This window comes from Tachysurus vachellii, chromosome 5 (assembly GCF_030014155.1).
Source record: "Tachysurus vachellii isolate PV-2020 chromosome 5, HZAU_Pvac_v1, whole genome shotgun sequence".
NCBI lineage: Eukaryota > Metazoa > Chordata > Actinopteri > Siluriformes > Bagridae > Tachysurus > Tachysurus vachellii.
The window spans coordinates 2,579,902-2,597,159 of record NC_083464.1 but is presented as its reverse complement, the minus strand read 5'-3'; the positions used below and the strand labels follow the sequence as shown (position 1 = coordinate 2,597,159).

General features: G+C 39.3%; 1 protein-coding gene across 1 annotated transcript in view; it reads left to right on the top strand.

Annotated features, from left to right (window-relative positions):
* col11a1a (collagen, type XI, alpha 1a) overlaps window positions 1-17,258 on the top strand; it is a 92,930-nt gene that overhangs the window by 26,059 nt on the left and 49,613 nt on the right. Inside the window, exons 7-24 of the mRNA XM_060869497.1 lie at window positions 215-319; window positions 2,152-2,451; window positions 4,829-4,894; window positions 5,447-5,488; window positions 5,722-5,784; window positions 8,429-8,503; window positions 8,869-8,952; window positions 9,515-9,571; window positions 10,511-10,564; window positions 10,692-10,745; window positions 11,208-11,261; window positions 11,431-11,484; window positions 13,663-13,716; window positions 13,811-13,855; window positions 14,280-14,333; window positions 14,435-14,479; window positions 15,890-15,943; window positions 16,525-16,569. Of these exons, the coding sequence (XP_060725480.1) occupies window positions 215-319; window positions 2,152-2,451; window positions 4,829-4,894; window positions 5,447-5,488; window positions 5,722-5,784; window positions 8,429-8,503; window positions 8,869-8,952; window positions 9,515-9,571; window positions 10,511-10,564; window positions 10,692-10,745; window positions 11,208-11,261; window positions 11,431-11,484; window positions 13,663-13,716; window positions 13,811-13,855; window positions 14,280-14,333; window positions 14,435-14,479; window positions 15,890-15,943; window positions 16,525-16,569 (1,305 nt within the window). The remainder of the gene's footprint in view (window positions 1-214; window positions 320-2,151; window positions 2,452-4,828; window positions 4,895-5,446; window positions 5,489-5,721; window positions 5,785-8,428; window positions 8,504-8,868; window positions 8,953-9,514; window positions 9,572-10,510; window positions 10,565-10,691; window positions 10,746-11,207; window positions 11,262-11,430; window positions 11,485-13,662; window positions 13,717-13,810; window positions 13,856-14,279; window positions 14,334-14,434; window positions 14,480-15,889; window positions 15,944-16,524; window positions 16,570-17,258) is intronic.

Sequence of the window (17,258 nt, the reverse complement as noted above, 5' to 3'; positions counted from 1 at the left end):
ACTGTAGTCCAACTAAGATGGCATGGAGATCTCTCCTCTCTTCCCTTCTCCTTCTTTTTTCTGCTGAGGGAGATCTCCGATGCCCGTCCTCTAATCCGAGCAGAAATGCAGGCAGTTCTAGAGGCCAATCGATCACCCTGTAGTGTGCATGTCTATTAATCCTTTCTTTCTTATTCTTCCTTCTCCATCTCTTTCACTCTGACACCCGCTTCAGCTAAACAACTTAGACGGCGAGTTCTATACTGAAACTGAACTTGACTACGGGACTGTAGATGCTTCTCAGACTCAGTATCCTGATCCCACTCCTGGACCCAATGAGGTAAATCTTTTACTTCTTCTCATTGTTTTGTTTTTTAATTCAAAAGAACGACACAGGCTTTAGAAAGTGGATTAGTCCTCGGAAAACTAACGAGTCTAAAGCCTAGGAACTGGAAAATAAACTGGTATGAATAAACTGGCAAAAAACAGAGACGATTCCAAACAATTGCTCTGTGTTTTTTTTCTTTCCTGGTTGATCAAAAGCAATCCATTTGGATGGACATGTACATAACATGTTCTTTATCTCAGTGGATTGCCTCTGCTTTGTGTCTTGCTTGCGCCTAACAGAACTACGCAGAAATGAGAACTAAATTTGAAATATATTGTAAATAAACTGAAAGTATTGAGCATAATGGCAAATATTATGCAGGACTGCAGCGTTCCTTGTTAAGGATGGAAACTAGCCATGCTAACTTGCTAACGTGCTATGAAAATGTATTTTAGGACAAATTTAGACATGTTGTTTACACGGTTGTCCAGTCTTACAAGCAGTGTCTATCTACAGCTAATAACTCGGTTGGAAATTCCAACTCAGCTCAGAATTCCGTCTAAGAAAGTGTCTTCAGCCTCAAGCTCAGCGGGTCAACATGGCTGCTCACGTGAGCAACTGTGAATAAAACATAACTTCGTCACTGTAATGAGTTTATGGTAACACTTATAGGCATATACATCGTAAATTCTCTCAGGTTAGCTGGCTAGCTTGTTGCAATTAATACAATAAACATTTTCATGGACACAACCATGTTTAGAATTCTGAGTTAAGTCAAACGCAGTAGTGCTAGTTAGGTTAGCTGCTAGCCTTGTGTTAGCCTTGATACAGTGACTTGATGCAGAAACATTTATCCTACGATAGTTTTGTTTTAGTTAGCAAGCAAAGCTGAAAATCATTACATACAGATATAAAATCCTTGGGACTTTCATAAAAAATAAACCAAATGTAAAATTCATTGAGCTTAGATTTTTTTAGTCGATATTTTATTTTAATGTTTGTAATATTTAGGCTGTTAACAGATTTCACACACAGTTCACTGCTTTGCTTCAGACCTGCATCTTAGGCTTCATTTATTTCTGTCTTTTATCACATTTAATCCCTCAGTATCGTTATTCTTCATGTGAAAAAGGCAGGAATTTGCTGAAGTCTGTCAGTGACAGTAGAAAGCAGTAGAACTGACTCTAATGAAGTATGATGCTCTGTGTATAATAGAGCTGACACCGTTTTTGTCCCTAAGTAAAATATATATATACGTGTGATGAATTTCTGTCTCCTGGGACAGTAACGGTGTCACCTCTCGCTTTCAGACATCAACTTGCTGTAATTAATTCATGTAAATTCATGCAAAGTTGATGTGTGACTCTGCAGTACAACATGAATACAGGAGTCTTCACTGCTTAACTAACCGTTATTTTTATATCGCTCGCCTCCCTTCCCCTTTATGTCCCTCCTCTCTCTTTATCCCACTCTTTGTCCTCTTTTCTTTATTTTATTCCTCTCATCTACACTTCCCTCTCATTCCCTCACATCTTCTTTCCTTTCATTCCTTCACTTTCTCTTCCCTGTAATTCCTTTACTTCCTTGTTCTGCCCATTTCATTCTACCTCCTATTTCCTCTTCACTTAATTTCACTTCCTTTTGCCTCCCCCTATATTCACGTCCTTTCTCTTCCTCTCTTTGGCCTTCTCCTTCTCTTTCCATTCCTATCTTTCTATCTTCCTGTTTCCTCCTCTCCCCTACCCTCTTTACCCTTCTCTTCCCTCCTGTCCCATCTCCTGTTCCATCTCCTTCCCTTACCCTCTTTTTCTCCCCCTGCTGCTGCATTGCTTGGCAATAATAAGGCTGTGGAAGAGGGGATTGTGGGTGATTCAGTCACCGATCTGCCCGACGCTGCGGTGGATCCCACAATCGCCCCCGAGCACAACGAGCCCAGCGCTACAGCAGGAGCGGACGCGTACGACTTTAAGGAGTACGACCTTAAGGAGTACGACGTGGGCGAGCTTGACAAATCTCACTATGACTTTGGTGCCTATGATGAGTTTGACAATGCCGGCCCAAACCCCGTACCCAATTATGAGGACGAGTTTGGGCCTGCTGTGCCTGCTGAAACCGGCAGAGAAGAAGCGCAAGTCAATACAGACGTAAGTATTACGACGTGCGGCCAAACGTGATGTGTGCTTGTGTGTGTGGGTAGGTTGCACATTGCTTGGTCTAACAAGACTCTTGGCATGACGTATCCATCAATATCATGCTGATGTAAGTTCACAACTTTAAGGAGTTTAATTTAGCAGCAGTTAGCCGTCCTAGCTTTGTCGTTTAACGCTACAAGGCTAATGCAATATGAAATAATAAGGGACGCTCATAACTGCTAGTTTAGCATTCATCAGTAAATCATCACATACTCAACTGAATATTATCGAGTCTCCGCCTTCTCACTTTAGGCCACGCCCACTACACTGTCTAAACACACACACGCGCACACACACACACACACACACACACACACTCTGCATAAAGCTGTGTTCAATCCCTGAGCTCATACCCAGCGGCCTTTCAGAACTCTGTCTGTCCCATTAGCCTGAAGGCACAGTAAGAGAGCTAACATGTCCCTGCACACACACACACACACACACACGCTATTAAACACGCTCCAGCTCACATACTCACACCTCTCTCATTAATTTCTGAGTCCACTTGATAGAACTGCTTTTATTTAACCAGCCATTTAAAATATAAATATTGATATAAATTATGATTGTTTAAATGACATTTTTTTAAATAGCTGTTAAATGCTTTAAAATCACCAGCAATAATAAATAATATCGAACTCAAATTTTTTGTTTTGTTATTTTCACTTTGGAACTTTTTTCCCATCTCATATTGATTGATTAACCTACAGTAGAGTGAAATTCTTCACAGATCCCAACATGTTAAGAAGCTGGGGTTAGAGCGCAGGGGCAGCCATGATGCATGTGCCCCTGGAGCACTTTAGACTTAAAGACCTTCTGAATCGTAGATTAGAACCTTAACTTCCCTGAATGATATGAGGCACTCATATCACTAATGCTTTTATTGAACGTGTGAACCAACGCAGCTGTGAGAAGAGAGGAGAAGAGAAGAGAAGAGAAGAGAAATGAAGAGAAGAGAAGTGAAGAGTAGAGAAGAGAAGAGAAGTGAGGAGAAGAGAAGAGAAGAGAAGTGAAGAGAAGAGAAGTGAAGACAAGAGAAGAGAAGAGAAGAGAAGAGAAGAGAAGAGAAGAGAAGAGAAATGAAGAGAAGAGAAGTGAAGAGAAGAGAAGAGAAGAGAAGAGAAGAGAAGAGAAGTGAAGTGAAGAGAAGAGAAGTGAAGACAAGAGAAGAGAAGAGAAGAGAAGTGAAGAGAAGAGAAGAGAAGAGAAGAGAAGAGAAGAGAAGAGAAGAGAAGAGAAGAAAGAGAAGTGAAGAAGAGAAGAGAAGTGAAGAGAAGAGAAGTGAAGAAGAGAAGAGAAGAGAAGAAAGAAAAGTGAAGAGAAGAGAAGAGAAGAGAAGAGAAGAGAAGAGAAGAGAAGGAAGAGAAGAGAAGAGAAGAGAAGAAAAGAGAAGAGAAGTGAAGAGAAGAGAAGAGAAGAGAAGAGAAGTGAAGAGAAGAGAAGAGAAGAGAAGTGAAGTTGAAGAGAAGAGAAGAGAAGAGAGCTAATAAGGAATAAACTTTCAACACACACATCGGGGTGTACAAACTTTTGGCTGTACAGTACAGTTTAACTTAAAACAGAGTGAAGCTTTTTATAACTGTAAAGTCAGAATAATGATCAAGGGTGCACAAACTTTTGGTCATATAGTATAATTTAAATCTTAACGATTTAGAAGTAGTTTAATATTAATAAGCTTTATTAAGATCTGATGCCTTCAGCCAATCAGAACACACCGTTCAGCATATATTTGAATATGTACAGGAATAATGTCACAGTTATATAGCGGGAGTTGCTCGTGGTCACGTGCAGTAGTATGAATTAAAAAACTTTTAATAATTAAGTGAACACTATCATAAAGCTTACCAAAGAAGAGTTGTGTATAAAGTTACAGAACTTTGCTGTAATGCGTAGAGTTGTGTGACATTTCTATCACATTTGTGTCTTGCATGTCTGATCTGGTTTGACCTTTGACCTGTCTCTAAAGCTACTCTTGCACAGTTTGGCGTATAAAGTCTTCGCTTACATTTTTACGGACAATAAATTCGACATTAAAGCGCTTCAGGATGTGAAGCTAGAGCATTCCTCGTATATACCACAGTAATATGTCGTAGATTTTACACGTCTAGCTTTGTATACAAAAGAAGTCTAGCGGTCGTTCCTTCCTTCAGCAGTTTCTGACCAATCAGAAGTCAGAATCCAGCAGCATCGCCGTGGAGGCAAATCGGATATAAAATTCTTTTGTCTTCTTGCATGTGCATGCGACTCAATCTATCCATCTACAGCTCGCTCTTCCTCTTATGACTGCACACGCTCTGATGTTGACCTTTGACCTGGTCTCTGTCCTCAGAATGGAGGCGGTACAGCTTTTCTGGGACAGAAAGGAGAGAAAGGAGAACCAGCCGTCATTGAGCCGGTAAGTCAGGAGATGGAGCTCCTGCGATTCACCTGAAGGTGGCGTTACAGCTATGATGTTTAGTGAACATTTTTCTGGTCAATAAACCTAGCAAGTGAGTGTAGTTGTAGTACTTTTGCTAAATAACCGGCTAGCTAATGACGCTATCAAATAGCATCCCTGAATATCGATACAGACGGCGATATCGCATTTGCGATTTTCGACCCGATCGTCGTCCGTTCTTCATTATTTCATTCATACAAAAGTAGCTGAAAATATTACATTTTCATATCCACACTATCCTGAAAAAATCAGATGTGTTCCATTAAGGCAGACAATGTGATTCACTTCACCTTAGTAACATGAACGTAACTGTGTGTGGATGCTCTCAGTGAGGTCCTGGTCAATCACCACACTCGTACTTCATTATAAGAGGAAGTAGAAGCAGGTGTAAACACAGTATTCTGAAAATAAACCAATATTTAAATGTTTCTTCTATACTGTGGGATGAGGACTCAGGGATTTGTTGTTTATTTATTTATTTATTTTTATTTGTTTGTTTGTTCATTTAAGGGAATGCTGGTAGAAGGTCCTCCAGGTCCGTCTGGTCCTGTTGTAAGTACCTTTTGTGTTTTTTTTGTTCTGATATTTAAGAGCTGTAAATAATTATCTGGCAACCCAATGCACACACACACTCACTCACACACTCACTCACTCACTCACACATAATCTCTCTGTTTTTAATTATTTATATGACATTACTGAGGTCCCTCAAACTGTAACATTTTCTTCAATCCCATTTCCACACACTTCCAGTAAAATGTCTGCCATTGTTCTGACTTTTTCAGGGACTTCCAGGCCCCTCTGGTCTACAAGGTGCCCCTGGACCAGCCGGAGATCCTGGTGACAGGGTGAGTGTTTGTTCCTGTCGGCATCCGATGTACAGAATACAGAATGCTTGTTGAAGGAAGGGGATTTTTCTCAGCACACATTCAGGGACTGTTAAGGCCTAAGGCGTTGAGTTTTCATGCCAATATTTTATATGATTATTTTTTAAAGCTTTTTGAGTAAGTGACAGGAAATAGACGAGTCTGTGTCGAGTTACAAAAATGGCAGATAGAGAAGGTAGATCATTTATTCGGTCGTTTAGTCTCTATGAAAGCTTAACTATAAAATATTTCTCAAATCTGGTTCTAGACCTTTTCTGGACAATTTGCGATGAAAAGCGGCGCGGTTTTGTGCTTTAGCCTTCGGCACAGAGACACTGATTAAATTCTCCTGTTAGTGTGAAATTGATTGTCACAGTAGATCTGAGAAGGAGCTTTCTCACTCTGGATAGCACACTGATGTTAGCTTTGGGTTGTTGGCTTTGCTACTAAGCTCTAAATTAACAGTACATGCACAGTTAAAGGCTATAATACTGCAGAATGTTATTCAGAGAGCCAAAAAGAACACAGTGCTTCACACACATACACTCACCATCACACACCAACACACCACCAGTGACCATAACACATCAACACACATCATCACACACCAACAGTAACCATCACACACATACACTCCCATCACACACCAACACACCATCAGTGACCACACCAACACACATCATAACACACCAACAGTGACCATCACACACATACACTCACCATCACACACCAACACACCACCAGTGACCATAACACATCAACACACATCATCACACGCCAACACACATAATCACACGCCAACACACATCATTATACATCAACACACATCATCACACACCAACAGTAACCATCACACACATACACTCCCATCACACACCAACACACCATCAGTGACCACACCAACACACATCATAACACACCAACAGTGACCATCACACACCTACACTCACCATTACACACCAACACACCACTACTGTCCACACCAACACACATTATCACACACCAACACACATCATCACACACCACCAGTGACCATCACACACTAACAAACACTAAATCACACACCAACAGTGACCATCACACACCAACACACCAACAGTGACCACACCAACACACATCATCACACACCAACAGTGACCATCACACACCAACACACAGCCATTGACCATCACACACCAGCACACATCATCACATGCCAACACACATCATCACACGCCAACACACATAATCACACGCCAACACACATCATTATACATCAACACACATCATCACACACCAGCAGTCAATATCACACGCCAACACACATCATCATACGCCAACACACATCATCACACACCAGCAGTGAACATCACACACCAACAGAGAACATGACACACCAGCACACATCAACACACATCATCACAAACCATCACACACAAACAGTGACTATCACACACCAACATGGACCATCACACACATTATAGAAACTGCAGCTCTCCATCTGGACTTTGGTATTTGATGTATGAATGCATGCTGTGGTGTAGATTTAACATGGCCGAGTCCTCTGGGCCTCTTTTGAAGGATGTGAGTTAATAACGTGTCAGAAGAACTTGTTTCCTCTGTTTATTTAACAATCGCTGCTTAACTGCAGGGAGGGAAACAGTGGAGCTTTTCAATTTAGAGCAGTAGACCTCTGGGAGAAGGTAAAAACTCAGGCGTGTGTGTGAACTAACACACACTGAGAAGAAGAAAACTGTTTAACTGGAAGGAAGCACTCAAAGTGTGTGTGTGTGTGTGTGTGTGTGTGTGTGTGTGTGGTGCTGAACAGTGAACTGAGTCGGAGCAGAATATTTAGTCCCAGTCCCTTTTTATCATTTAATATTTGGATTTTTGTGAGTAATTTGTAGAAGTAACAATTTCTACGATGGCCACATGAATAATAATCTACTACATGCATTCATAGCATGTTATAATGTATTTATAAGTCACTTTAAATGTTTCCTATTCACATCAGTTTTTGAAGGTACGCGCACAGTGCTTATAATGCCTTAGGAACGGTGCACAGAATGCATTATAGTTTTTGTAGCACATTGTTACCCATATGAAAGAAACCTGACTGCAGTTTATGAAGCATTATGACATGTTATAAATACATTCATAACATTCTTTATGTCTTTACTTATTTTGACAAACCCTGAAAATGCATTATATTTAATAACAGTGGTTATTATACTTTATGGTTAACAGAATGAATTACAAGTTAACTGGTTTTCTGGTTTATGAAGCATTATGACATGTTATTAATACATTCCTAGCATGTTATAATGTATATAAAAGGAATTTTACTGTTTATGGTGACCGTAAAAGCGGCATTGAAGGTTAATGTGCCTGTAATTAAGCATACAATGAAACATGGGTTGTCCTGGATGTTATAATGCTTTATAATGCATCATGTAAAGAATTCATAATGCATCATAAAGTCTTGTGCATCTTCATGAATATAATGTAGATTTATATTCTAGTGTCAATGCAGAATACAGAACAGTGTGTATAGTGTAGAATGTATGTGTTATGAATGTGTTCATAGTTCAGAGTTATGACCTTCATAGAGTGTTAGAGTGTTGATTTTCCTCTTTCTTTCCCTTAGGGTCCTCCAGGTCGAGCCGGGCTTCCCGGAGCGGACGGGGTTCCAGGTCCTCCCGGTACCATGCTGATGCTGCCGGTAAGTGTGTCAGTGAGTTATAGAGAATAAAGAAAGTTTTAATGAATGAACTTAATAATGAATTAACGGAGATGATGAACATGGATTTTATTCTGAATGCGTGTTCATACGTGTAAAGTTTTTATGTATATCAACATGTTGTTGACTTGATCATTTTTGTGTTGTCAGTTTGTTTATAGATATATAAGAAGTATAGTATTGTAGGTTAGAGTATATTGATCTAATCCCTAAACATAATAATCATAGTTCATTCATTTTCATTCATAGTTCATTCATAGTTCATTCATTCATATTTATTTCATAGATTCAAATTTAATATATGAACACTGTGCAATCGTGTGTGTGTGTGTGTGTGTGTGTTGCAGTTCCGTTTCGGTGGTGATGGTGAGAAAGGGCCGGTGGTCTCAGCTCAGGAGGCTCAGGCTCAGGCGATCCTATCCCAGGCCAGAGTAAGTGCACTTTTTACGTGGAGCTTTTTATAGCTCCTGCTGAATGAGGAGGGCATCTGTGTGTAAAGTTTATGGCCCTGGTTGAGAAGCAAGGGGGCGAGTTTGGTGGCAGGGGTAGTTTTAGGGGGAGGGGTTGAGAGCTGATGGGGTTTTCTCAAAGTCTGCGAGTCCCTAAAAGAGGAAGCTCGCTGAACAGTAAAAATAGCAGCAAAGGTTGACGACCCACAGGTGGGTTAACAGGTGTCAGAGATCATACACCATCATACACACCCTTTATAGACACACACACACACACACACACACACACAATCGTATGTGTCTATATATACAGACAGTTAACTCATCAACTGAATTAATGACATTTAAATGGAAAAAAGTTGTTTAGTGTGTGTCTGTGATGTATGTTGTTATTATATAAGTGCTGAGTCATGATTCAGTGATTCAGTTTGATTCTGATTCTGAGTTTGTTTCTAATGAATTGATTAATTTCTCTCTCTCTCTCTCTCTCTCTCTCTCTCTCTCTCTCTCTCTCTCTCTCTCTCTCTCTCTCTCTCTCTCTCAGTTGGCTATGCGAGGTCCTCCCGGTCCGATGGGTCTAACAGGACGCAGTGGTCCTGTGGTGAGTCACTCATCGCTTTGCTTTTTTCTATAACAAATTTTATTTAACATAACAAAACAAAAATCATGACACGTTAAAAAAGAATCACATGTAAATATTCTCAGATTTCATTGATTAAAATTTTTTATAAAATCTGTATAATAAAAAATGGATTTAACATCAACCACTCAGCAGCCTGTGAGTAATTACACTGAGCCTTCACCAGGAGATCTGACCTTCTCTCCTCCAGCCAATCACAGTCTCCCGTTTGCTCATTTATTAATTAACTGTTAATTAAGTATTAATTAAGTACCGGTAATGTCACATGGCAAAATTAAATATGGCTAACATGAGACAATGTTACAGAAGATTAATTTATTTTCAAGATGCACAGATTTTGTCTCGATTAAATTAACATAAGGTAAAATATATCTTAAATTATTTAATAAACAAAATAAACATTTTACACACTTCAGTTCATTCACATACAGTAACTGATTAATAACACACACAAAGAGAAAGTTTACTTTCATTTCAGAGCAGCTAAATTCAAAATAACTATTTGTATTAAAAAAAAACATTTATTTATTTATTTATTTATTTATTTATTTATTTATTTATTTATTTATTAATCACCTTTAATGTGTTCATTCACTCCTAATGTGATATTCATCCAATAATTAATAAACAACCACAACGTTTTTTTTTACAATTTCTAAAAACACAAAGGAAAAATTTTGTAATTGTTTTTTTTTTTTTTTTTTTATAGTTTAATAATATAAAGACACTCTAATGTGCGGTATTGAAGTTGAAGCTGTGTAAGACCGCCCTCTGCTGGTTATTTGAGTATATTACATATTAAGGAGGATGTCTGACTCTCTCTCTCTCTCTCTCTCTCTCTCTCTCTCTCTCTCTCTCTCTCTCTCTCTCTCTCTCTCTCTCTCTCTCGCTAACAATCAGGGTCTCCCTGGTGCTCCGGGTCTGAAGGGTGAGGGCGGTGATCAGGGTCCTCAGGTGAAACACACATACACACACACACAAACACACACACACACACACACACACACACACACACACACATACACACACACACACACACAGCTGTACTTGAGAGTCTTTCTGAGTGTCTTGTTCTCTGCAGGGTCCCAGGGGGATGCAGGGACCATCAGGACCGATCGGACCACCAGGGAAGAGGGTGAGTCAGGACCTCGGAGCAGTTCAGCATCAGGCCTCTTATGTTCAAAATCAGTTCACTTGTCATAAACGACTCAATAAATTTAACTCATTTAAATGATTATATTTAATACAATGACAATTTATATATATACAATATTTATAATGCGTAGTATATTTTCTTTGGTTTCCCCCTAAAATTGTAGTTCATTTAAAAGTTTAAATCAATCTATCTGTCTTTTATTCTTTTTTAAAACAAACCAGTAACGCGAAGGAACAGAGTGAATGTGTTTCTAGAATATTCTTTAGAACAGAGTCAAATGAAAAACTCAGGAACTGAAATAAAAAATGTACAGTGCAAAATAAAACATGAAGAAAATTAATACAAAAATATTTGTTTGCCATATTCCAAGTCTACTACTACTACTAATAAAAATAATGGTGTGTGTGTGTGTGTGTGTGTGTCTGTGTGTGTGTGTCAAAGGGTCGTTCTGGAGCTGATGGAGCTCGTGGAATGCCTGGAGAACCTGGATCTAAGGTTAGAACATTGAAAAACTGCACTTTACTATATTTATTCAAGTCAGTCTTAAAGCTGTTAACAATACTGAAATTCTCTCTCTATACACACACACACACACACACACACACACACATATATATGTATATATTACTCTGTCTCTCTCTTTCTGTGTGTGTTGTGTGTGTAGGGTGATAGAGGGTTTGATGGCCTTCCAGGTCTCCCAGGAGAGAAAGGACACAGGGTGAGTACCAACACTGTTCGTGATAAAACACACACACACACACACACACACACACACACACACACACACACACACACACACACACACACACACACACACACACACACACACACACACATAAGGACATGTAATTTATTGTATCTCTATACTCTCTATAGGAAAGTGAGTTCTATAAGCAGGATATCTTTAATCACACTAACCAACACTTACACTTGGCCAAACACCAGACAGAAGCATCTGTCACTTTGTCTGTGACATCAGGACAGAATCGTATCCATCATCACTCTGTTAATCAGCCAACTGTAGTGTATTAATCTGAGGATTTGCTGAGTGGTTCTGATGATCGAGCTCAATGTGTATGCAGCTCGTGACATTTCAGAGCTGAACAGTGCTGCTTTGTGCTGCAGGTGAACGAGACGCAGGCTTTTATCAGATTACCTACGAAAACGTCTTTACAGGATTTAAAGGACGTGTAATAAAGGAAGGTCTCTTCAGACACCTTAAACATAGAATTCTTTTTTTATAAGTTAAGACAGATTGTATTCTTAGATTTGGATTTTGAACTGAGAGGCAGTTGGAAATGTCCTTTTTTACAGAAAATGGTAACATTATTTTAGTCGAACCGTAATAAACATCATTTATTTTTACCTTCATGTAAAATAGCATGATTTTCACTTTAATGTGGATTAAACTGGTGTAACATTGTTACACTGTACTGTCTCTTACATCATCAAGACTTCAAACTCATTAATCAAATCACATTAGTCTTTACCTCATAGTGTGTGTTACATTGTAACATCTTTACCTTATAGTGTGTGTTACATTGTAACATCTTTACCTTATAGTGTGTGTTACATTGTAACATCTTTACCTTATAGTGTGTGTTACATTGTAACATCTTTACCTTATAGTGTGTGTTACATTGTAACATCTTTACCTTATAGTGTGTGTTACATTGTAACATCTTTACCTCATAGTGCGTGTTACATTGTAACATCTTTACCTTATAGTGTGTGTTACATTGTAACATCTTTACCTCGTAGTGTGTGTTACATTGTAACATCTTTACCTTGTAGCGTGTTACAGTACATTGTAACATCTTTACCTCGTAGCGTGTGTTACATTGTAACATCTTTACCTTGTAGCGTGTGTTACATTGTAACATCTTTACCTCATAGTGTGTGTTACATTGTAACATCTTTACCTCGTAGTGTGTGTTACATTGTATCATCTTTACCTCATAGTGTGTGTTACATTGTATCATCTTTACCACATAGCGTGTTACATTGTAACATCTTTACCTCGTAGCATGTGTTACATTGTATCATCTTTACCTCGTAGCGTATGTTACATTGTAACATCTTTACCTCGTAGCATGTGTTACATTGTAACATCTTTACCTCGTAGCTTGTGTTACATTGTAACATCTTTACCTCATAGCGTGTTTTACATTGTAACATCTTTACCTCATAGCATGTGTTACATTGTAACATCTTTACCTCATAGCATGTGTTACATTGTAACATCTTTACCTCATAGCATGTGTTACATTGTAACATCTTTACCTCGTAGCGTGTGTGTATGTTACCTGTGTCATTGTAATATGACACCATATGCCTCAGGAGATCACTACACTGTGCTGTGGCACTCTTTCTGTGTGAGACGTGATGCATGTCATACGGTCAGATCAGTAATATTATATAACAAAGGTGAAAATCTGGAATAGATTTTCCTGCTAATTAGTTGGGGGGTTTGGTTTTGGGCTCATATGTAATATTATTCTACATATAAGTGTCTGTTTAAAGGCATAGTGTGTGTGTGTGTGTGTGTGTGTGTGTCAGTAAACAAGCTGGAGATGAAACCCCTCCCACAGTAAAGAACATTTACACACACCACAGTAATAATGAGTCCTGACCATTTATTCGTACTTTATTATGAAATATGTTCACATCTCCTTATAATTAATGAGCCCTTTAACGGTAATAAATGGTGTGTCATTGTGATGGATTGCCTACATTTTGCTAATGGCACTGAAAACACCAGCATCCTGAGTGGCACAGAGAGCAGGAACGGATCAAGCGTTAATGTAGAGGCATTAAATGATATGAAAATCTCTCTCTCTCTCTCTCTCTCTCTCTCTCTCTCTCTCTCTCTCTCTCCTTTCTTCTTTTATTTTAGGGAGATTCTGGTCCCTCAGGACCCCCTGGTGCTCCTGGAGAGGACGGACCCCGAGTAAGTGTTTTGATCAGAGTGTAAACTTCATATCTTCTGCTGCATTTGATTAAAACCTTTTGTTTTAACCTCTTGTGGTGTCTCGTCTCTGTAGGGAGAGGATGGAGAGATCGGACCACGAGGCTTGGCTGGAGAGAGTGTGAGTTTGCACCTTGCACACGTTTAAGACTGAACTTCCTGTTGTTGATCCCATATGGTATATTTAATCCATACAATAAAAGTGCAGGTGCAAATATAATTAACGTTGTATCACCAGTGAATTTATGAGATGTAGCAACAGAAAAGGTCTAGCTAGTCTTGTAGCTAGTTTAGCTGACTTCTGGTTATAAACTTATTTACATGAACACATGCGAGTAGATTAACTGCATCAGAGAATCTGCTACAGAAGATGTCGAGGTTCATGTTTAAAAACGTTCTGCTACTGAAGTACTTTCAGGGGTTTATTTGGGTCCAGTCCAGCAGCTGAGCACCGCTGTCTTAAACACTGTACAAAGGGAAAGGGGAGGATATGAGCTGATACAACATGGATATTGTTTTAAACTCTGACATGTTTTTCCTCTCAGGGTCCACGAGGTTTGCCTGGTCCCAGAGGTCCTCCAGGTCCTAACGGCCAGCCGGTCAGCTTTTATTTACACTTTTTTGTACACTTTGCTTAGTGCTTTTTATTTATTTATTTTTTGTTAGCTCAATGCTAATCTCATGTGATGGCTCTCTATAGGGCGTAGCTGGTGTGGACGGTCCTCAAGGTCAGAAAGGAAACATGGTAAGACTTTATTTACATTTTAGCTAAACATTATATCATCATTTACTGAATTCTATTTGTTTCTTAATCTGAAATATTTTCTCTTTGATGTTTTATGTGATAACTCGGCTACCTTCACTAACGAAATATTCTTTAAGAATGAATAAAAATCGTATTCACTTCACAAACTCTATCAAAATCAAGTGCGGAGTTTATTTATGAGTTTACTAGCATGATAGGGTGTTGTAATGGTGTAATGGTTGTAAATTATAAATTAAAATGATTAAGAATAAAAGTAAGGTGTAGAAGACAGTAGTGAGAGCAGCTCTGCTGTATGGGTTAGAGACTGTAGCAGTGAGGAAAAGACATGAGGCAGAGATGGAGGTAGCAGAGATGAGGATGTTGAGGTTCTCGTTAGGAGTGACGAGGATGGACAGGATTAGGAACGAGCACATCAGAGGGACGGATCAGGTCGGCTGTTTTGGGGACAAGGACAGAGAGACTAGATTGAGATGGTTTGGACATGTACAGAGGAGGGAGATGGTTATATTGGTAGAAGGATGTTGGAGACGGAGCTGCAGGTAAGAGGACAAGAGGAAGGACAAAGAGAAGATATATGGATGTGTTAAATGAGGACATGAAGGTAACTGGTGTGAGAGTCGAGGATGATGAGGATGGAGTTAGGTGGAGACAGATGATTCACTGTAATGACCCCTAACGAGAAAAGACAACAGAAGAAGAAGAAAAAAGAAGTTAAAATGATTAAAATTGATGCAGTCACCTTCACTGACGAAAGTCATTTAAAGATATATGAGAAATATACTGAGATTATTTGCATATTACTGTCTTAGCCTTAGATTTACTAACGTGAAATAAATTCAGCATTTTATGACCATGTGGATTGTTTTAAATGTTAATAAATTTGATAAAGAATGAAACTGTAAGCATCAGTGAAAGATCAGGATTTAGCGTGCTTCAGTGCTAACTGGATTAAAATGTCAGGTCATGGTATAAAAACACAAAGGCAGCTGTTTGGATCACTGTACAAACCTGATCAGCTACTTAAGCTATTTAAGTAGTCATGTTAGTGGTAGGGTCATGTTAGTGGTAGGGTCATGTTAGTGGTAGGGTCATGTTAGGGGTAGGGTCATGTTAGTGGTAGGGTCATGTTAGTGGTAGGGTCATGTTAGTGGTAGGGTCATGTTAGTGGTAGGGTCATGTTAGTGGTAGGGTCATGTTAGGGGTAGGGTCATGTTAGTGGTAGGGTCATGTTAGTGGTAGGGTCATGTTAGGGGTAGGGTCATGTTAGGGGTAGGGTCATGTTAGGGGTAGGGTCATGTTAGGGGTAGGGTCATGTTAGTGGTAGGGTCATGTTAGGGGTAGGGTCATGTTAGTGTCCTTCACCTGTCTTTCTCTGTCTTTTTATCAAAGGGACCTCAAGGAGAACCAGGTCCTCCTGGTCAGCAGGGAATCCCAGGAACACAGGTGAGGTTACGTTTAACACTCAGGACCTGTGAGGAATCTCACCCACATGTCTGGAGTCATTATCGGTTTATATCATTTGTGAAAATGCTAAAAAAAAAAAAAAAAATTCTACCAACTAAATTAAACTGTAAAAGCATTTATTATTGTGTGGGAAGCAAAATATTAATTAATTAATTAATATATATTTATTATTATTCATCTGCAGTTCATATAAAAAACATTACTCTAAAGCATACAGCAATTATTTGGGTGTTATTTTGTAATAATAATAATAATAATAATAATAATAATAATAATAATAATAATAATAATAATAATGGATCATTCTCTACTACACATGGTTCAATACATCCAGGTTCTAATTGACACACACACACACACACACACTCACTCACACTCCTGCACACACACGCACACACACACACACACACACACACACACACACACACACACACACACACATACACACACACTCACTCACACTCCTGCACACACACACAAACACACACACACTCTCTCTCTCTCTCCTACACACACACACATTACAGGCTGTTCATTGGCTCTCTTTCTCTCTCCTACAGGGTCTCCCTGGACCCCAAGGGCCAATCGGACCACCAGGAGAAAAAGTAAGTCCTGTTGATGACATCATCACCCTGTTCTGCTTACATCACCTTCTGCTCTTCAGATGGAATATCACAGAAACCAACTAGCAACAACCCAGCAATCACCTGGAACATCATAGTAACCACCAAGTGGTTCAAACTAGAAAAACTTCTAGTAACCAAAACCAAACATCACAACCATGTAGCAACACCCTAGAAATCACAAATATTGTAGCAACCATGACCACCTCGAATACCACGAATCAACACCTCAGCAGACAACATGAATATTATAGAAAGCACCAGAAACACCATGCCAGCTACCTGGATTACCATTTAAACACATAGCAACACCTGAGGAACCACCTGGGATACCATAGCAACCACAAAGCCACACCCTAGCAACCACTTGGAATACCATACTGTATCAACCACAAATCTACACCCTAGCAACCACTTGGAATACCACAGCAACCACAAAGCTACACCTTAGCAACCACTTGGCATACCACAGCAACCACAAATCTACACCCCAGCAACCACTTGGAATACCATATCAACCACAAATCTACACCCTAGCAACCACTTGGCATACCACAGCAACCACAAAGCTACACCCTAGCAACCACTTGCAATACCACAGCAAATATATAGTAAAACCTTAGCAATGCCACTCAACAAGCAATTTGAGTGTCGTGGCAACCACTTAGCAA